Consider the following 21,931-nt stretch of genomic DNA (forward strand, 5'->3'; position numbering starts at 1 on the left):
ATTCCTCTCTGAAAGCTCCTGGTAGTCAACGGGAAGCATGTAGAGATCCCAAATCCCTCATGGGACCAAAACCCCTTTGGGGGTCCAATTCTTGCTTGTGTGACCCAAAACACCTGCGGGGCCCAAATCTCTTTTGGGGGCCAAGTCTTTCGTGTAGGTGCCAAATTGCTTCGATGTCCAAAAACTCTTTTGAGGGCCAAATCTCGCTTCTGGATCCCAACCTTGTGGGGCCAAAACCCTTTTGGGAGCCAATTCTTGTTTGTGGGCCAAGTTCTGCTTTTCGATTCCAACCCCTTTTGGAGGCCAAGTTTCGCCTGTGGGACCCAAACCCCTTGTGGATCCCACATCCCTGTGGGGTCAACCCCCCTATGGGCCCCACATTTGTTTTGGGCTCCAAGACTTGCTTGTGGGGCCCAAATTCCTTCTGGGTCCCAAACCTGTATTGGGGTCCAAATCCATTTTGGGGCCCAAGGTTGCTTGTGGATCCCAGGCACCTTGTAGGGCCCAAATTCCTTTTGGGGGCCATTGCTAGTGGGGCTAAGATGTTGTGGGGCCCAAATCCCTTTCAGGGCCTGCTTGTGACTCCCAAAATCCTTGTGACGCTCCAGCTCCTTTCAGGGATCAACCCATGCTCACGGATCCACAAACCCTTGTGGGACACAAACCTCCTGTAGGACCCAAATCCATTCTGGGGTCTAAGTCGTGCCTGTGGGTCCCAAATCCCTTGTGGGGCTCAAAGCCCCTGTGGTGCCGCACTCTGTTTTGGGATCCAGCTGTGTCTGTGGGTCCACAACCCCTTGTGAGGAACCAAACTCCTTGTGGGGTCCAAATCCCTTTCAGGCGCCAAGCCTGTCTGCAGGTCCCAAACCCCCTGTGGGGCCCAAATCTATTTTGGGATCCAATCTTTGCCTGTGTGTGTCCAATCCTTTGCGTGGTGTCCAAATCTGTTTCAGGGTCCAATCCTTGTGTGTGGTTCTCCAACCCTTTGGGCTCCGAATGCCTTGAGGCACCCAAACCCCCTATGGGGTCAATACCTGCTTGGGGGTCCCCAATCCCCTGTGAGACCTAAATCTGTTTTGGGGTCCAAGCCTTGCGTGTGGCTCCCCAATCTTTTGTGGGTCCCAAACCCCCTGCGGGACCCAAATCCATCCTAAGGTTCAAGTTGTGCCTGTGGGTCCCAAACCCCTTGTAGGGACCCAAATCCTTTGTGGGGTCCAAATCCCTTTCAGGGGCCAAGACTGTCAGCGGGTCCCAAAACCCCTGTGGCACCCAAATCTGTTTTGGGATCCAAGCTTTACCAGTGGCTCCCAAACTCCTTGGGGGTCCCAGACCCCATGTGGTGCCCAAATCTGTTTTGGGGTCCAAGCTTTACCTGTGGGTCCCCAATCCCTGTGGGCTTTGAACCCCTTGAAGCACTCAAAGCCTTTTTGGGGTTCATGGGGCTCCCAAACATCCTGTGGGACTCAAACCTGTTTTGGGGACAAATCCTGCCTGTGGGTCCCCAGTTCCCTGTGGGACTCAAATCTGTTTTGGGGACCAATCCTGCCTGTGGGTCCCCAGTTCCCTGTGGGACTCAAATCTGTTTTGGGGACCAATCCTGCCTGTGGGTCCCCAGTTCCTTACGGGACTCAAATCTGTTTTGGGGACCAATCCTGCCTGTGGGTCCCCAGTTCCTTACGGGACTCAAATCTGTTTTGGGGACCAATCCTGCCTGTGGGTCCCCAGTTCCTTACGGGACTCAAATCTGTTTTGGGGACCAATCCTGCCTGTGGGTCCCCAGTTCCCTGTGGGACTCAAATCTGTTTTGGGGACCAATCCTGCCTGTGGGTCCCCAGTTCCCTGTGGGACTCAAATCTGTTTTGGGGACCAATCCTGCCTGTGGGTCCCCAGTTCCTTACGGGACTCAAATCTGTTTTGGGGACCAATCCTGCCTGTGGGTCCCCAGTTCCTTACGGGACTCAAATCTGTTTTGGGGACCAATCCTGCCTGTGGGTCCCCAGTTCCCTGTGGGACTCAAATCTGTTTTGGGGACCAATCCTGCCTGTGGGTCCCCAGTTCCTTACGGGACTCAAATCTGTTTTGGGGACCAATCCTGCCTGTGGGTCCCCAGTTCCCTGTGGGACTCAAATCTGTTTTGGGGACCAATCCTGCCTGTGGGTCCCCAGTTCCTTACGGGACTCAAATCTGTTTTGGGGACCAATCCTGCCTGTGGGTCCCCAGTTCCCTGTGGGACTCAAATCTGTTTTGGGGACCAATCCTGCCTGTGGGTCCCCAGTTCCCTGTGGGACTCAAATCTGTTTCGGGGACCAATCCTGCCTGTGGGTCCCCAGTTCCCTGTGGGACTCAAATCTGTTTTGGGGACCAATCCTGCCTGTGGGTCCCCAGTTCCTTACGGGACTCAAATCTGTTTTGGGGACCAATCCTGCCTGTGGGTCCCCAGTTCCTTACGGGACTCAAATCTGTTTTGGGGACCAATCCTGCCTGTGGGTCCCCAGTTCCCTGTGGGACTCAAATCTGTTTTGGGGACCAATCCTGCCTGTGGGTCCCCAGTTCCTTACGGGACTCAAATCTGTTTTGGGGACCAATCCTGCCTGTGGGTCCCCAGTTCCTTACGGGACTCAAATCTGTTTTGGGGACCAATCCTGTCTGTGGGTCCCCAGTTCCCTGTGGGACTCAAATCTGTTTTGGGGACCAATCCTGCCTGTGGGTCCCCAGTTCCCTGTGGGACTCAAATCTGTTTTGGGGACCAATCCTGCCTGTGGGTCCCCAGTTCCTTACGGGACTCAAATCTGTTTTGGGGACCAATCCTGCCTGTGGGTCCCCAGTTCCCTGTGGGACTCAAATCTGTTTTGGGGACCAATCCTGCCTGTGGGTCCCCAGTTCCTTACGGGACTCAAATCTGTTTTGGGGACCAATCCTGCCTGTGGGTCCCCAGTTCCCTGTGGGACTCAAATCTGTTTTGGGGACCAATCCTGCCTGTGGGTCCCCAGTTCCCTGTGGGACTCAAATCTGTTTTGGGGACCAATCCTGCCTGTGGGTCCCCAGTTCCTTACGGGACTCAAATCTGTTTCGGGGACCAATCCTGCCTGTGGGTCCCCAGTTCCCTGTGGGACTCAAATCTGTTTTGGGGACCAATCCTGCCTGTGGGTCCCCAGTTCCTTACGGGACTCAAATCTGTTTTGGGGACCAATCCTGCCTGTGGGTCCCCAGTTCCCTGTGGGACTCAAATCTGTTTTGGGGACCAATCCTGCCTGTGGGTCCCCAGTTCCTTACGGGACTCAAATCTGTTTTGGGGACCAATCCTGCCTGTGGGTCCCCAGTTCCCTGTGGGACTCAAATCTGTTTTGGGGACCAATCCTGCCTGTGGGTCCCCAGTTCCTTACGGGACTCAAATCTGTTTTGGGGACCAATCCTGCCTGTGGGTCCCCAGTTCCTTACGGGACTCAAATCTGTTTTGGGGACCAATCCTGCCTGTGGGTCCCCAGTTCCCTGTGGGACTCAAATCTGTTTTGGGGACCAATCCTGCCTGTGGGTCCCCAGTTCCCTGTGGGACTCAAATCTGTTTTGGGGACCAATCCTGCCTGTGGGTCCCCAGTTCCCTGTGGGACTCAAATCTGTTTTGGGGACCAATCCTGCCTGTGGGTCCCCAGTTCCCTGTGGGACTCAAATCTGTTTTGGGGACCAATCCTGCCTGTGGGTCCCCAGTTCCCTGTGGGACTCAAATCTGTTTTGGGGACCAATCCTGCCTGTGGGTCCCCAGTTCCCTGTGGGACTCAAATCTGTTTTGGGGACCAATCCTGCCTGTGGGTCCCCAGTTCCCTGTGGGACTCAAATCTGTTTTGGGGACCAATCCTGCCTGTGGGTCCCCAGTTCCCTGTGGGACTCAAATCTGTTTTGGGGACCAATCCTGCCTGTGGGTCCCCAGTTCCTTACGGGACTCAAATCTGTTTTGGGGACCAATCCTGCCTGTGGGTCCCCAGTTCCCTGTGGGACTCAAATCTGTTTTGGGGACCAATCCTGCCTGTGGGTCCCCAGTTCCTTACGGGACTCAAATCTGTTTTGGGGACCAATCCTGCCTGTGGGTCCCCAGTTCCCTGTGGGACTCAAATCTGTTTTGGGGACCAATCCTGCCTGTGGGTCCCCAGCTCCTTGCGGGACTCAAATCCACCCTGAGGTCCAAGCTATGCCTGCGAGTCCCCAGCTCCCTGTGGGACACACCCCCCCCCTCCGTGGGACCCACATCCATTTTGGGGCGCACACCCGCTCGTCTGACCCACCCCCAACCCTTTCTGCTTACCAAAAACCACCCCGTGTCCCGCCCCCACCCCGTGGCCCCCTCCCAGCGCGGTGCCGGGGGCGGGGCCGTCCCCTCGGCCCTGACTCAGCGCCCCGCCCGGAGGGAGGCGGCAGTGGCGGGAGGGGAGGGGGGGGGGGGGGGGCAGGAAGCCGGGCGGGCCGGGCTCGCGCCGGCCCCGCGCCTGTCACCGCCTGCGTCAGAGCCCCGGAGTTTTCCACTGACGAAAAAGGGCAGCGCGAGCGCGGCGCGGCGTCAGCCCCGGCCCCGGCAGCGGCAGAGCGGGAGGCGCCGCGCCAGGCACCGCCGGAGCCGCCGCAGGTAGGGCCGGCCGGGGAAGCCGGGAGGGGTTGGGGTTGGGGTCCGCGCTCCGCCGTCCGGCACCGCGGGTCAGGGGGACCGGTGCAGCGGCTGCTGAGGTGCTCAGCTGTCGGGGTTTTGGGGTCAGAGCCCGTCCCGGTGCCTCGGCGTCAGGGAGTTGGGGGGCGGGGGGGGGGTCCCGTCCCGGTTCTCCCGGTTTCGTCGCTGTTCCCCGCCGTCAGGGGTGGGGTGGGGGGGTCGCCTCCCGGTGCCCCGCCGTCGGAGGCGGGGATCCATCCCGGTGCCGTGCCGCTGTCGGAGATGGGGGTCCGTCCCGGTTCCGCGCCGTTGGTGGGGGGGGTCCCATCCCGGTTCCCCGCTGTCAGTGTGGAGGGGAGGGGATCCATCCCGGTTCCGCGCCGTTGGTGGGGGGGTCCCATCCCGGTTCCCCGCTGTCAGTGTAGGGGGGAGGGGGACCGTTCCGGTTCCCCGCCGTCGGTGTAAGGGGGTGGGGGCGTCCCATCCCGGTTCCCCGTCTTTAGTGGTGCGGGGATCCATCCCGGTTCCCCGCCGTCGGAGGTCGGGTGGGGGGGGCGTCCCATCCCGGTTCCCCGCCGCCCGGACCCGGGGCCGTCGCGCCGCTGCGGCGCCGTCTGGCCGGTGCCGCTGCTGCCCGGGGGCGAGAGGAGCCCGCCGGTGCCGGGGCTGGGCTGGCCCGGCAGGAGCGTGCGGGACCCCCGGGGGGCGGGAGCGGGACCGCGTTCCCCGAGTTGGGGTTGGGGGGGCTTCGCTGCTCCCCGACCCTCCCGCACCTTCTCCTCGGGACAAAACGCTGCGGTGTATTTCCATAGAAATCCCTGTGCGTTTATTTGGAGTAGCGCTGAGTTCCGCCCCCCCGCCCCCCCCACCCTCCCGTCAGTTACGGCTCTGCTCCATCTTTTCGGCCGCGGTTCCAATTTTCTGATGTTGAAAGAAAGGCTTACGGGGGAGTGTGTGTGGAGTCGGGGGGGAGCCTTGCCGGCTCGCTCTTCCCCAAATCTGCTGGGCTGGAGATGCTTTCCCCGTCGCTACAGCAACACCTACCGACCGACCGACGGATGGACCGACGGACGGGGAGCGGGGCACCCCCCTCGCCGCTGCCCGAAATCAAAAATCAGGGCTTTTACTGCTCACCTGAGAAAAAGGAAAAAAAAAAAAAAAAAAGAAAAAAAAAACCCCAACCCAAACTACTAAATTTTCTCAGTGTGGTGATTTTTTTTTTTTTGGCTTCTTCCTCCCCCCCCTCCATTCTCCAAAGTGTGTGTCACCCTGGAGTGACAGAATGTCGCTGTGGGAAGGGGCTGACACATCGGGAAAGCCCTTTCCCAAAGCAGCCGAGCCTTCCAAACCTCTGTAGTGACACCACCTCGGTGGGATGGAGAGAAACCCACCGTGGCCACCTACAGACCCCAGACTCCTCTCATCCGTTACAGCAAACCGATCAGCAGTTATTATTTTTTTTTTTTTTAATTTTTTTTCCAACGATATTTTATTTTTTTATTTCCCTCTGCTGAGCAGTTTGCAGATGCAGCCCGTCAAGGTTGAGGGGTTTATTTTCGGGACGGCGCGTTTGTTCTCCGCGCGGAGAGGCTCTGCAGCTCCCGGCAAGCCTTTAATAATTCAGCGCAGGAAACGCGTGCGTATATATAGCAGGCAAGGTAACGCACAGCGTGTACCTACAGGAGGACAAATATGGAAACCTGGTGTGAATTATTCATGAGGTGTAATCAAATAGAGGATTTTCCTAGACAAAGCACACTTTGCTGTTTTCATATTTATTGCAGCACAATCTGCGCCGAGTACATTTGAACGTCGTTCCGTTCGGGTCGTGTCAGATAACCTTTGATGTATTTGCTAATGTTTCTTATTTACCTTTCAAGCTGTCAGTGAGATATAAGGGCTCCATAGAAAAATCTTGAAAAGCCTTTTTTTTTTTTTTTTTTTTTTTTTTTTTTTTTTTTGTGGCCTTCTGAAAATTAGTAGATGGAGTAAGCACTTCTGATGCTCTTCCCAGGGAAAGCGTTTTGCCTGTTCAGTCTCTGGCAGGAGAATAAAATCTGTGGTGCTATGAACTGATTCATGCTCCTGTTCGGTGGCACGGGGTGCGCTGGGTTTTGCTGTTGCATCGTAGGCAGAGGCTATTTTTAACCGGAGCAAGGTTATGAAACCTTAGACCCAGCTGGGTGAAAATAATCTGGTCTGAACTGGAAAAGCGCGGCTTGCGTGGCTGGGAACACGTGCGGGACCTTTCCCCGGTGGGTCCCGATGGGATGATCCCAGTCAGCCCCGAAATTGGGAAGTGGTGTCATCGTGGAGGCTGTCACAGCGGCACTGGGGAAACCACTTAAGTAAATATGCAAAGAATTAAAATAGTTAAATGAACGCGTGATGAATCAGTGTTGATAGCGCAGGGATTATGAAGTAACCCAGAGGCGTTACTGGAATCACCAGTGCTGTTAGACATCGAATATCTGGGATAACTAAACGGGAAGCTCGGCTCTGCACCAGTTTTTGGCAATACTTGCACCGAGGTTGCCAGACCCGCAAGAAACAATGGCGTGCAAATAAACACCGACCCCAAAAACTCGCCCAGGTTTGCTCTGCGAGTCGCCTTTGGAGCCATACCTGGCTGAAATATGCGGTGTGGTTTTTTTTTTTTTTTTTAAACCAATGTTTACTCCTGCTAGACCTGCACAGCCACTGTGGCTCTGGGGGAGGGAGCGGGAGCTGCTCTGACTCAGGGCTCAGTGGAATTGTTAACTCGCTCCCGGCGCCTGATCCCTCATCCCGGTATGCCAGGAAGAGTCCACCTTGGCTTCCCAGGCTGCAGGCAGACGGCTGGGCTTGTAAAGTTGGCAGACTGGCTTAAAAAGTCACTGGAAAATAAATACTTTCAGTGCATCGCACTGAGGTTTGGGTTGGTTGGTTTTTTTTTTTGTTTTGTTTTTACCCAAATTGCTTTGCAGAAGAAAGTTTGCCTTCAATAGCCCATGCACAGATTTGGGATCCTTCCATCCTTGAGGATGCTCCACCAACTGAAACCTCAAAATTTAAAATACCCTTGCTCGTAGGTGTTCTTCTGCAATACCACGGGCGTTGCGGCACAAGCAGGCGCAGCAGCTGGACTTGCTGGGAGAAGTTTCCTTTCCTTTGCTCGCGCCGCTGAGTTCGCCTGCGCCGGGCAAAGCACATAGACAGCCCCAAAACGCGACGCCGAAACATCTCTGCATGCTTCTGCACAAAGCCACGGCGCTTCTTTGTGCGGTTTCTTATAAACAGACTGACTGGACACTGGCAGGGCTTCTAGTTGCCTTCCTCTGCGCTTGGCTAAACAAATGCCAAACCTTCTTAAATCTAAATTACTCGAAATATTTACTGTTGAGATGTCGTCCAAGAGGAGGATAGTTAAAACATTAATTCCTTGCATTCCAGTGTGGTAGGGCTTCACCCTGCGACTTGCCGGGCGCCAGAAATGAGACTTTGCGGATTCGATTCCCCCCCCCCCCCGCAACTAGATGGCCACCCCCCGCTCCCCCCACCCAAACTTTAATGCTTTAAAAAAAAAAAAAAAAAAAAAAAAAGGAGGGAGAGAAAAAGAAAGGAATGCACATCTGGGCTAAATATTTGTTAGAAAGTATTCCCAGGATAGTGGGAGTTCTGGTGCCAGAGAGGAATTCCTGCGGGTTTGATCCATTGCATTATGTACTTGTTCCAAAAGCTGTTTTCAGTAAAATAGATGAGTAAGAAGTCTTAGCCAAGAACAGAATGTCTTTTTTGGCAACTAAAAGGAAGATAGGATTATTTTATTTCAGGTTATGTTAAAAAAAAAAAAAAAAAGGAAAAAAAGAGAAGGAGAAGGTGGTAAAATCCTGTGCTTGGTGGTGCCTGCAGAGATTTGCAATGGCAAGCACAGATATGTATTTATATATGTTTTTTTTTTTTTTCATGCTGCTGTGCACATTTTTATGACTTCTTTGTAAGACACCGATGTGGATTTAAGATTGCTTGCAGAGTTACAGAGCGAGGATATTTTAATTGCCATCTGAATTGGCCTCTGGGTTTTTCTGGCTTGCGCGGCCGGTGGTTTCGGCGACACGGCTCTCAAGGTTCAAGTCGCTGGCGTGGATTCTGCTCCCAAGTGCTGGGGCGAGGAGAGCAGAGGATTGTCTCTACCGTGACAGCGAAACCTTCGCTGGGAGGATTTTTTTGAGGTGGATACAAGTAGACAGCAATGGGTGCAGCCCCACTACATCACCTGTAGCTCCTGAGAAGGGTTTGAAAACTTGACCTGGAAAACGTCAGGGCTGTAAATCAGCAAAGAGGAGGAAGGCATTCTGGGGGGGAAATTAATGTGTTTTGGCTGATGGGCAACAGGTTCACCAGCTTTTTCCCATTAATTGAGAATCCTCATTTGCACGACATCTACTTCACATTAACAAAACAATAGGTGTTTTGAATAAGCCAGCATGCCAAAGGTGTGGGCTTGTTCTCAGAGATGGGAGATGCACACACCTCCCTTCATCCTTCTGCCAGACATGGTTGATCAACGATGGCAGTATTTAAGAAAAAAAAAAAAAAAATTGCACTATCTTGTACACAGCTTGCCTTGGCTCTGGCTTGGTGTTGGTGTTGATTCAGCTCTCTTGAGGAAAACGCTTCGTTTTTAATTGCTGTGTGGTTTGGGGGGAGGCCGCTCTTGGGTTTTCCAGGGGACCTGAGCATCAGGGCTGCAGCACTCTGCAGCGTCCCTGTGTCCACCTTCTCCCTTCTCTGGGAGTCCTGCAGACCAGGTAAATCCTGGTGGAAAGAGATGCCACATGAGCTGCTTTTTTTTTTGGTCTGGACCTGGGAGTTATCCCCATTTCAGCGGTGTGACCTTGGCTGCTCCACCACCCTCCGGTGTCTCCCGCAAGGCTTGGATGTGGTCAGCATCGCATCTCCAAGGGCGTTTGCTGTGGACGTGTGTCTATGGGCTTTTTGGGGAGCTGGTTTCTCCTTCCCTTGGCTGGGCAATGACATCCTTCACCGGCAACACCGGAGGTGTCCTTCGGAGCAGCGAGCGGTTGCTCTGCAGTGTGAAGTGATGCTCTTTGAAGCCACATGTGGGTGTTTTGTTGTTTGTTTTTTTTTAATTAGTTTTCTTTCAAAGTTTTTGGCTGCTCCAGGTGGACAATAGGGTCATCTGGGATGAGCACACCTCTGGCTGCAGCCCAGGCTTTGATTGGGATCCCTGCCATGGATTTGCAGGGGTTTCCTTGCTCCTGGTTGTTTCTTGAAAGCAAACGTGAGACAGCACAGAAGGCACCTAAAAATTTAACAAAAATAATGTTTATTTTAACAAAATAAAAATTGTAAATGCAGCCAAGTAGCTGGTTTGGGCGTCGTGGCTGCCTGCAAGCTTTGCTTTGGCAGGAAAGGGGTTAATCCAGGTGTCAGGTAGGACATGTGCTGCTGGGGCTGGAGCCTGGCCAGATCCACCTTCTCCCCATCTGTTTTGGATTAAGGCCTAAAAAACAACAACAACTCCTCCTTGGCAAAACCCACCTGCAGGTCTGGGACTGCTGAGGAGGAGGAGGAGGATGGAGGGGTTGGCCTCACCCCGGACCCCAGCTTTGGGGTGGGGGTGCAGCAGCCCCGTAGGCGTGTGTTGCAGTGAATGATTAACTTCTTCAGGCTGAGGAACGGCTTCATCCAGGGATATTTTTTTTTTTTTTTTGACCTTTTAGGGGACTATTGTCTCCTGGGAAGCTGTTGGTAAACATAATGAAGGAGGGCTGGCGTGGGCTTGGAAGGCACCGCGTGCGCTCCTGTCCTGCGTGGGGTTGCTGTGCGGTGCTGTTGAGATTCTGAAAACCCCATCATGAGGAGGTTTGGAAGCCAGCGCGGTTTCTGTGCCACTTGCTCAGGGCTGTCAGGAGGGTGGGTTTAGTGGTTTTTGTTCTTTTTTTTTTTTTTTTTTTTTTTTTTTTTTTTTTTTTTTTTTCCAGAGACTTAAATTAACTTCAGACATGCAAAAGAGGGTGCGAAAGTGCTACGGTTACAAAGAACAAATTTGGCCGGTGGAGGAGTTTCAGCTGGTGGGACCAGGACCGGGTGTCTGGCACCCCCATACCTACACTTTCACCATCCTGGGGCTGTGTCTGTCTCGGTGTGATCTGTGTTTTAGGGATGCTTTAGGTTTGGGTATTACCTCTGGTTTTATCCACGCGCCAGGGAGGCTGCAGCCGTTGCTGGGGCTCCCCCCTCCTTGCTGCAGGGAGTTTCTGGGCTGGGGTTGCATCTCTCCCACCATGGCTGTGCCTGACAGCCCGGTGGGATGGGGTCGAAATGAATCACTCCTCCAGCAGCAGCCTGTTTCTCAGCTTTGGGTATGGCTGACTGGCTTCAAAATAATCCATCAGTGACTTCTACAGAAGCAGGGGCATCTGGTGCGGTGTTGCCAGCGTCTAAAAGGACAAAGAATTCATGGTCTGTGCAAGAGCGTCCCAGGTTAGGTGGGCTCTCATACCCATTGGCCTGTTGTAGGCAAAAAAATTGCACCAAGTGTAGCTTTTGTGCAATTTCAGGAGACAAGCACCCCACAAACAAAACAAAAGCAAAGGTTAAAAGATGCAAGAAGTTTGGTTTTTTTGTTTTGTTTTGTTTTTCTTTAAGATGAGCAGGGGAAAAGCACGCAGGAAATTTAGGAATCTAGGCGAGTACAGAGCTCCTTTGTTTTTAATTAGCTGCGTTGTTCTTAATTGCTACTATGCTTGATACATAACCCAGCCTAAACAAGAATAGCTTATTGAATGGAGGACTGACTATGAAAGGCAGCGTGAGGAGAAGGGCTGTTCTTCACAGTTGATATATTTGTATTTCAGTGCTTCATTTAATAAGTCTGTTTCCCCAGGGGGCTGTAGCAAGTAAATCATGCTAACAGATTGTTCTCTGCAAACTGGCTTATTTTTGTAATTAGCAAGACCTTACAGCTGTAACTGCATGGAAAGCGAGCTGGGTAAGGAGTTAACATCAAAGAATTAGTAAGCAAAATGTAATACTCGTTGTTTGATAACATTTGTGTTGATTGAATTGGATTCTGGACAGTTTGTTGTCTGTGATAGTCAATTCTTCTGCAGCGTCGTGAAATGGGAGAGAAATTCAGCAGGTGTGCACAGGGTGTGGCAGTAAGGTGTGGGTTTTTTTTTTTTTTTTGTGGGGAGCGCTTTTTGGGAATCGTACTTGGATGGCCAGGTGGATCTGATGGAGAAGCCTTGCTGGGGTTAAAGCCATCCTGCTCTTCACCAGGAACTGCCAGTATTTCCTGTGCTTTATCTTGCTTTTCTCCTTTGTTTTCCAGTTATATGAAAAATACGGCGTCACCATGAGCGGAGTATTGAAAAGGAAGTACGAAGAGCTGGGAGATGACAGCACCTACTGCTCCTCCTCCTCCTGCTCCCCCCTCTCCTCCTCGGCATCCTCGGGCTGGGAGTCGGATGAGGAGAGCTCCCGTGGAGAGCCCAAGCCCAGCTCTGCCTTAACGCCCAGCTTCACCCGTGAGTATCTCCGGCAGCCCCGTTTCCCGGGATCACCCATGCACAGGTTTTTTATAGCGCGATGGTGGGTTGTCACCTCTGTCTGCGCAGAGAGCCCCTTGGAGCACACCTCCAGGGGTGGAAGTGGCCGTAACACCAGCTCCCTGTCATTACACCAATTTATATTGTTTCTATAATTGGCCAGTATCCTCAGGGTAGTCTTCCTCAGCCCTTCCTCCCTGCAGTTATCATTCCTTTATAACATTTTTGCTGAAGTCTGAATTTCCAGGAACAGAAAACCAAGGACCTGGGTGTGCAGAGACATGCAGGTGCCTCCAAGCCAGGGCTGTAGGACCATCCCACCATCCCTCAGTTCCCTTTCAAACTATTCCATAGGCGACAACCAAACAAACAGCCAAGGCCCATAATGCTGGTTTTTAAAAAATGATTAACCAGTAGCGTAATTACCATTTCAGAACCCGTTTCCTACGTAAGTTGGGTACTTTGCCAAAGAACATGACACGTTTGACATTGCCTCCGCTGTTGGTACAGATAAAAGCTATTTTGTTTTCCCAGCAATATCAGTTTTGTGAGCTTTTAGGAAAACACACAGAAGACAAGGTTGTAAAATCCTTCATCTGCCATGCGAAGGGAAAAATAAAAAATACAATGGGGGACCATCTTCATGAAGGAGAAATAGACCAACCTAGTAAATGATACTGAACACCCACTGTATATAGCAGTTAAGGTCCACTTAGCAGACATACACAAACACACAGTGGTCTGAAAAGGCTTTAGAAGTCTTGTAATAATAAAAAGTCTCATTCTTGCTTGTCTTCCCAGGTTTTGTGACAAAACAATGAACGTTTTGTATTCTCTGGCTCAATTGGAAAAGGGTCAGGAATGGGAAAACAATTTCGGAGGAGGGGTGTGGGGAGGGAGAAGCAAATGCCAAAGTGCAGCAGCTCAGCCGATAGATGATTGCGGTGGTTAACTTGCCTTTTGATAAAGAGCTAATGTTTTAGGAGATTGAGTCAAGGTTATTATGAAAATGCAACGTGCAGCGCAAAGATATCATCAAAGCAACTGCAGAGCCCAGTGTGAAACCCTCAGCTATTTAGCGGAAGCTGCTGACGCAGCTGGATGAACACGCTTTTTTTTTTTTTTTTGGCTTTCATATGAAACTGAAATGCTATATTCTGGCAAGTGAGACTTGTGAAATGTGGGTGCAGCTAACTGTCCGGTCTTGCACTTTCCCAGCCTTCAGGGCCAGCCAAACCAGCTGAGCCCCTGGGGTTTTCAGCTGTCCTTTTGGTGGGACTCAGATCCCAGCTCAGCAGGAGTCACCCATCCTTTCTGGGTTGGTTTTCTTCCATGTTCTTGATGGTGGCAACCAAGACATCCGTGCATTTAGCAGAGAAAGGAGCCAAAAAACCCCACCACTGAATTTGTGTGGAGACACAGCAGAAAAAGCAGCTTTGTAACCCTGTACCCTTGCGTTTCGCTTTGCTTTCCGTGGCTGACTACATTCGTGGAAACCCATTGACTCCAAAGCTGCCCTGATGAGTTGGTCCACCTCCATCTGCTACGTTTGCATGTGCAAATGTGCAGAACCAGCTATCTCTGGAGAGGCTACGCTTTCAGTGGTGTGTGGCGTGTTTCAGCAGTTTAAGATAAACCAGAGTCACGTACTGCCGCGTTTACCCTGGAGTCACCTGCATAAAGATTAACGTCTTTGCAGCTGCTCTCGAATGAGGCTCTTGAGAATAAACTATAGATTCGTAGTTCCTCCCAGTGGATGGTGAAAGGAAGTACCAGAAAAAACAGCCGTTTGGGTTGTTTTCTGCCGTGCCACGGAAGCTGGAGCCATGCAGCGCTGGAGTGTCGGTGCGCCAGCATCCCCGGAGCGAACTGTGAGCTCCTGAACGTGGGGCAGGGTGCTTGGGTTTAGAGCAAGACAGGCACGTAGGATGGTTTGTTACTTGCTCGTTACGCTCTGCTGCATGTGAAGAATAAACAAAAGTGTGTTTCCTGGAGGAAGTCATGCGGGAAGGAGAAGCGGCAGGCTTCTGAGGGTGAATCTGAGGGTGAATCGGCTCAGTGGCTCTGATGCATTGGGACGTGGCTTAGTCTCCATCCTCATCCCACCTTTGAAGCGTTAGATGCTAAAACACCAAAAGCCATCCAGTGATGTTGTAACCTTGTCCCATCATGTCCCTGTTGAGAGAGTAATTGCAAGTCCTGCCTGTTTGTAATATTTACAGCTTGTTTGTAATTTATTTCTATCCCTTCTGCAAGATGGCAGTACTGACTTTGTGCCTTTCTTTTTTTTTTCTTCCCTCATTTTTAGCTACATCTATCCTGAAGAAATCCAAGCGACTAAAGAAGAACAATGTGGAGTTTGACCGGGTCACTGTGTTTTACTTCCCACGCTGCCAGGGGTTCACGAGCGTGCCTAGTCGCGGGGGCTGTACCCTGGGGATGGTGAGCAAACACAGCTCCTCCCGGCAGTTCACGCTAGCGGAGTTTTCAAAAGAGCAGGAGAACGTTCGTCGGGAGAAACTCGAAGAGAAATTAAAAGAAGAGAAGTTGGAAGCATTGAAATGGAAAGTGAGTAGGAGCATGGGGCTGGCTGGTGAGGAGCAGGTGGATTTTGTTAGTTAAATGGCCAATTTTTAGTACAGGCCTTTCTCTGAGACCTAGGGGCGTCAGTCCTTAACGCCGTTTGGGTCTCCAAAAAAACACAGGCTCTCATGTGGGATTTTTCAGCTTGGTTCTCCACCTTTGAAAAGTGGTGGAAGAGATGCTGAACTCCACACGTCAGGTGTCTGTCAGGTCTCTGGGGGCTCTGACACAGATTCCAGTCCTGGGGTTGGCAACTGTGAGGGACAGATCCTGCCTTTCTCCTGACCTGGGACTGCTGATGGCTTGATGTCCCCAACAAGTCCCTAATGTTTTACCTGTTTTTTGCCCTCAGCTAACCATGAACGGCACGAAGGAGTCGGAGGAGGCCAACCGGCTCACCATCGACGACATCTCTGACGACGACATCGACGTCAGCAACGTGGACCTGGAGGACGGCTTCTTCCTCCAGCCCTACCCGGCCAAGAAGAGACGCGCGCTGCTGAAAGCCGTGGGGGTGAAGAAGATTGACAAGGAGGAGAAGCGGGAGCTGCACAACATCCGCTTGTCCCGGGAGGACTGCGGCTGCGACTGCCGGGAGGTCTGCGACCCGGAGACCTGCAGCTGCAGCTTGGCAGGCATTAAATGTCAGGTACTGCCCTCGCCTCTGGGCACAGGGGAAAAGCCACGGCTCCAGCTGACCTTTGTGTTAAAGGAGCAGGGTTTTGAGCAAGCCAAAAAGACTTAGGGCAGCTTGTAAAATGCATCTGTTCCCACCTGTGCTTGGAGCAAAGCAGACGAGAAAAGCTCTTGGAGATGCTCCCCAGGCTGCGAGGCAGATGCTGCTTGAAAGTGTCAGCTTCCCAAGTCACACCTGCAGCCATCCACGTGCTGCCGTTGCAGCCGTGGGAATGTGCCTGAGCCTGCGGCGTGAACGCGCTCGCCGTGTCCACGAGAGCCGTGCCTGCTCGGTCTCCTGTTGGAGGTGGGCCATGTGGGAACGTCTTGGCAGACAAAAGCTTCTTGTTCCTCACACGATGCTGCGATTTCTCCTCCCCTCCTAGTGTTTTGGTTTTGTTTGTTTTTTTTAGTTTTTTTTTTCCCCATGGTGTATATTACAACTCCCAGCGTGCTCAGGCAAACGTGGGAGTGTCAGCTGAGCGTTGGCCCACAGCTACCTATGCAGACCGCCTGCAAAGCAGGATAATCCCTCTATATTCAATTAGCTTATTGTATTGTGCATTTCATTTTTTATGGGTGCCTGCCCAGCTGTTTTGGGGAGCCACATTCCCAGTTCTGGGTGCCTCTTGCTCCCTCCATGCCATGGTTGCGGGCTGGGGGTGGTGTGGGTTGGGTGCACAGATGGGTGCAGGTGGATGGGTGCTCTTTGTGCGTGTCACAGCCCCCCTCTAGTGGCTGCTGGTTACAGGGACATGAAGGTCCTGTAGATGCCTGTTGAGCACTTTGTCCTTGTCTCAGTGAGGGGCAGAAGCTCATGATACGGATGAAGTATCAAATCCGCTTTTAAAACCCTCAGCTGTTGGTTTCTCAGGGTGGGTGAGTTGTGGATTGTTTCGATTTTGTGCCATCAGGTTTGGTCCTAACCCTCCACCTCTGTTTCTCCCCACGCCAGATGGACCACACCTCCTTCCCCTGCGGCTGCACCAAGGATGGCTGCGGAAACACCGAGGGCAGGATCGAGTTCAACCAGGCCCGCGTGCAGACCCACTTCATCCACACCATCATGAAGCTGGAACTGGAGAAGCAGCAGCAGAGCAGCGAGACGGCGGCGGAGGCCGAGCCCCCGTTTCGGGAGCGGCTCCCACCCTTGGGATGTGCAGTGGGGAAGGACTCTTTGGAGGAGCGTGCAGTGCCACTGGTGCCCGCCTTTCAGTTCAGCCCCGACCTGGAGGCGTTGGGGGAGAACAGCTGCAGCAGCGACATGACGGACTCCTCCATCTCCTCCCACCCCAGCGAGGACCTGGAGGAGCCCTACGAGAGCCTCCCCTCTGACAAATCCCAGTCGGACGTGGATGACGACGGCTTGGCACGCATCCTCCACTTCAACGACTCGGACGCCGAGGAAGAGGGCAGCCGTGGCCAGGATGACCTGAGCTGCTTCCACCCCACTGACTTCTTCATTGAGGACCACCACGGTGTTGAGGCCAAGCCTGTCCCCGGCCACTTGTCCCACCTCTCTGAGTGCCTGGATGAGAATGCCAACCAGGACAGCGGGGGTTTGCTGGAGGATACCACCCACGCGCGGTGCGACGGGCTGTCCTGCTGCGCCTCATCCCCGGCCGAGCCCTGCTCCAAGAGCTACGCTGACCTCAGCCTTTCCTGTGACTCCTTGGATTTCTTCCAGTCCTTCTCAGACTATAACTTGGGACCCCTTTACAACTCCTTAAAGGAGTACGAGAACCTCGATAACTTCTCAGCGTTACAATTTCAGTTGCCTAATTTCCCCGGCTTCCCGCAAGCCGGAGATCAGGGCTCCTGTTTCTTGGAGTCCCTCATCGGTTTGTCCGAATCCGTCCCCGAAACCCCAGCCCCTTTCACAGACAATCAGCTTTTGGAGGATGCCATCAAGTCATCACTGATGGAAACAGTGAAAGTGTGAAATGCCCATATGGCTGGGATGGGAAGGACCAGCGCCAAAAGGAAAACCAAGGAGTGATCGGATGGGCAAACTTTCGCTGAAAGGATGATGTGCTACTCAAGACTAAGGAGGAAAAACCAACAATAATAAGACTTTCTAAGCAAACAAACTATTTTTGGTCTTTATAGAACGTGGACGTTTTGACATACTGCAGCTACAATCAGTTCTCTCGCTGTTTGTGCAAAAATTTCTAAACTTTCATGGTGGGGTGGGGAGGGAGGGAAAAAGACTTTCATGTATGAATTTCCTTGTGTTTTGTATGAGAAGACCTGTTGAGAAATACTCCTCGCTAACGTTGCCAGTCGTACACACAGCCCCTTCTAGAAACGTTTCAGTCTTGCAGGAACTTTTTAAGACAACTTTTTGAAGCTGTATTTATTGTGAAAATTTGTGGTTTGCCTAAGAGTTAGTCCAACGTGCTCTTACGTTTAAATCGGAAAAGGTTTACAGAAGAGATCCATACACTATATACATAACCATTCTTCATCTATTTATTGCAAATTCCAGAATTTAACTACCCACCGAAGCTTGAACTAGCGTGAAACCTTATTTAAATTGGTAATACCTCAGATGTATTATGTGTACAATCATATTTTTTTGCATAATATATCTGTATTTATTTATTTTCTACCTGTAGTACATGAATAGCACTGTGGTTTATCCATGACCTGGAAGGGCAATAAGGTCTTCAGCAGCACCCATCCTAAAGATGACCCTATTTTTTTCTGAGTCTGAAAGGTGTTGGTTGTTTAGTCTTCACATTTCTAAAAGAGCTGAATGCAAGCGGGTGGGAGGGGAGGAACAGGGGCAGCGTTCGTGCAGCGTCCTTTGGTTTCTGTCAGCCCTCCAGTAGATGTGATGATGGTGTCTGATCTCTGTCATATCACTGTGGAGAGCAAAACAAGCAAAACCTTCACCTATTCAAGAAATAACATGAACTCGCTCTATTTAAGCAACAAAAAAAACCCCCCAACCCCTAAACCCTTTTCATAAATTATTTTATAATTTATTTAATTTCCTAAGGATTTGGCCATGAGATCTTTCCCTGATCAATTATGGTGCCTGAATATGCAGAGGAACCGTTAGCTGTGGAGGTGGGGGGTGTAAGGAGAGGGACCTTCGCAGCCCTGGGGGGGCTTTGGGAGGGCAAAACTCTGCTCACGCTCCTCAGCAAGTGCTCCTTAGGAGTCCCCGACGTCGAGGGTATCGCAGCTCCAAAATCCTGTGGGTCAGACTGTTTATACTGTTCTTTTTTTTAAATAGGTAAATGGGATAAATCAAGTAAAATAGATGGATATGAAGGTTATTGGGTTACTTATCCTTTGAGTACGGTTTTAGAGGGAAGGAAAAATAATGCCTGGAAAAACAATGCAAGGAAAAACTTGAAGGCTTTTGGTTTTTAGAATGAGAGAAATCATTTAGGAAGGGTATTGGAGGCCCTCTTGGCCTTTTGCTATTTAAATCGGTCTGAGAACATGACACTATTTGGCCACAAGATGTAACTGGACATAAAATCTGTACGTCAGTGATACACTAAGTGCCTACGCCAGCAGGATAAAAAAAAAAAAAAAGAACTTCAGAAACTTTAGAACCTACTGGCTTTAAACCCCCGCCTTGGAATGTGTGGGATTTGGTGATGGGAGTGATTCCTGGTGGTGCCCACAGCGGGGGGGAGGCGGCAGCTCTGGCGTCGCAGCCCCACTGCCCTGGCAGAGGGGTGCTGGGGGGAGATCGTGGGGGTGCAGAGACACCCAGACAAGGGAACAGTTCCCAAAATATGGATTTGAGGATTTTTCCATTGCCTGAACTGTTTATATCCCCACTGACAGGGATGGTGCTCTTGGGTACCTGCTATTCCACAGGCGCCTCGTGCAAACCCGCTGGCAATTTAGGAAACTCCTGGCGTACAGAAGTGGCGAAGGCTGGGTTGTTTGGGTTTTTTTTTTAATCATTATTATTACTATTTAATTGTACATCTTCTCTGGTATTGAGCCGGTCAACTTGGAAGCGGAGCTGACCCGCCGTGGCCGTGAGCGGGTGCTCGCCCTGCGCTCGTTGCTGCATCCTCCCGCGAAGCATCGCCCCCGGGGACCTCCCCGCCGGGCAGGAGGGCGACTGTAGGAATACTACTGGCAGATGGAGGATTTCCTGGATATATATATATTATTATTATTATTATTATTATTATTTTGTTGTTGTCGTTGGCGTCGTTTCTTTAGACTGAAAAATCCCCGTCAGTTATCTCCTAGGTGGTAGTTTCTATCCTTCAGACTGCATCAAGAATACTGACAGTTGAAAGTCTGGTACCGTTCTGTATTTATTGGCACTAATATATTTTGTAACATTCCTAGGTTTCTCTGCATATATATATATTTATATATATAAAATATATACATATATTTTATATATATATATACACACACATTTTTTAAATGAATGACGGGGATGAACTCCCGCCTTTGTGGATTTTTTTCTATAATTTATTCTTTTTATTTGTGTTGGTGCCAAAAAAGAAAAAAAAAAGATTTTTTTTTTCTTTTTTTTTTCCCCCCCAGGGCACTGAATTGTAAATATATAATTTTTTTTTTCTTCTTGGTATCTGTGTAAAAAGTTGCCTGTTAAACAGTTTAAAAACTGGGTATTTATTGACACAATCTGTAATTATCTAATGTATTGATTGAAACGCTTTGGTTTCAACATAGCTTTATTTTAGCTTTCTTTGTGTATATATTGTGATTATGTTGCTTAAAAGGTACAAGTTAAAAAAAATGCTTTATTTTTACCTTATCCATTTGCATTTGTTTATAAAAAAAAAAGCATATTTGTCTACAGCTGCTGTCTCTCATTTCATCAGAGCAATATGAAGAAATTTCCATTACACTTTCAATAAAAGAATTTTGTTTGAATACGGCAGTGTCTTCACCCTGTTTATCCTTTACCGTGGCTCAGAAATTTGGATGAAGGGTGTGTACGCTGCCCTGTATGTCATAGTTGCTCTTTTTTTTGTTGTTGTTGTTATTTTTAGCTTTTTTGACCCTTTTTGAAGCTAATGGGTGCCCTGGGGTTCCTACCCCAGGTGCTGAGATGGGAGCATCCTACCAGGGCAAGAGCAGCCATTGTCCCAGCCTGGTGTCTTCCAAGAGGCTCCTCCTGAGCTTGGGGACCCCTGTTGCTTTTCTCACCGACTCCAAAAGCAGCCCAGGGAAGAGCATCCCCATGCCCTCACACAGAGGAAAGGCACGGTGGCAGCCCGAGCACCAGTATGGGGCCAGTTCCAGAGTGGGAAATCAGCCATAGGGTTGGTCGCCAGAGTGAAGGGGACATTTTTCCAGAGGAAGCATGGAGCCGAGGCAGCTCATCCATCCCCGCGGAGCCTTCCTCCACGTGTGGCAGCTGGGCATGCAAAGAGTCGGGGGCTTCCCAGGTAGCCTGCAAGGTGTGTCCCCAGGTCTATCACAACCTCAATGTTACCTCAACATTGAAACTCAGTGGGGAACACCGCCGAAGCCCTGGGAGGTCACACAGGAGAGGCTCTTGGGGCAGCTGGAGGTGTACAAGGGGTGCCCAAAGTCCCTCTGGCTTCATCCAGGGATGGATCTCCTGCTTTCCAGTGCCAGCCCCTCCTTTCAAATTTTAAGCTAAACCACCACATTTTGGCCGGGAGAGACTCTGGGCTAGCAAGAGCGGTTTTACCCAGGGCTGGGACTAGAAGGGATCCTTTTGGCAATTTGCTTAATTAATTTGAGCAAGACTCGTGCCCTGGAGAGCATCTCCTTAGGTGTCTCCCGCCGCTCAGCCATGGCAATATTCTTGGTGTGTTGCCTTGTGGTGGCACATGACAATTGTCCTGTTCAAGTTCACCAGTGTCACTTGTGTGACACAATGCCCTCTTTTTTTTTTAACCCTAAAAAAGGACCCCAGCCCCAGTGCATGGGGCTGGGGTCCAGCTGTGTTTTTTTCCCGAGCTTGCTGGGCTTGTGGATGGTGGCTGCCCCTCTCTATGGGATGATGGAAAAGACAAAAATCATGGCAGCATCCTCATCACCAAGAAGCAATTGGGAGAAATCTTGAGAAACCCTTGAAAAACCCTGGAAATCCCTTTTCCTTGCAGGCTACAAACAATTTCTCATCGCCCCATGGCATCCCTGGGACCTGGAAGGATGCAACCAAAAAGAAGCCTCACCATGATCCTGCAGCCCAGGGGAAAAGCAGAGAAAATGCGCTTGGTCCTGGCAACAGCAGGGAAATAAGCCGAGGGCGAGGATGTCAGCCAGCCCATAGTGCGAGGGAAAAGCTGAATAAATCCCAGAAACCTGGATGGGGGAAAGCACACCTATCCCATGGGCTTGTGTCCGGCAGCACAACCATAAATCGTAACCACTGGCATTGACCTGAAAGCAAGGGAAATTGGCCCAGGAATGCCATTGTCTCATTTTCCGTTGGGAATCTGTTTCTAAAGGTTACCATCTGCCCCCAGAGCAGAGAAGCTCAATTAATTGAATA

The 21,931-nt window shown here is 51.1% G+C and overlaps 1 protein-coding gene across 1 annotated transcript; it reads left to right on the plus strand.

Annotated features, from left to right (window-relative positions):
- Window positions 1-4,512: 4,512 nt before the first annotated feature.
- CSRNP1 (cysteine and serine rich nuclear protein 1) lies at window positions 4,513-20,336 on the plus strand. The gene is made up of 5 exons (XM_086742386.1): window positions 4,513-4,615; window positions 11,973-12,168; window positions 14,498-14,757; window positions 15,125-15,421; window positions 16,403-20,336. The coding sequence occupies exons 2-5, from the start codon at window positions 11,997-11,999 to the stop codon at window positions 17,387-17,389; spliced, it is 1,716 nt and encodes a 571-aa protein (XP_086598512.1). The 5' UTR covers window positions 4,513-4,615; window positions 11,973-11,996; the 3' UTR covers window positions 17,390-20,336.
- Window positions 20,337-21,931: the final 1,595 nt, after the last annotated feature.

Source organism: Chlamydotis macqueenii, chromosome 2, assembly GCF_036417535.1.
Source record: "Chlamydotis macqueenii isolate bChlMac1 chromosome 2, bChlMac1.mat, whole genome shotgun sequence".
Taxonomy (NCBI): Eukaryota; Metazoa; Chordata; class Aves; order Otidiformes; family Otididae; genus Chlamydotis; species Chlamydotis macqueenii.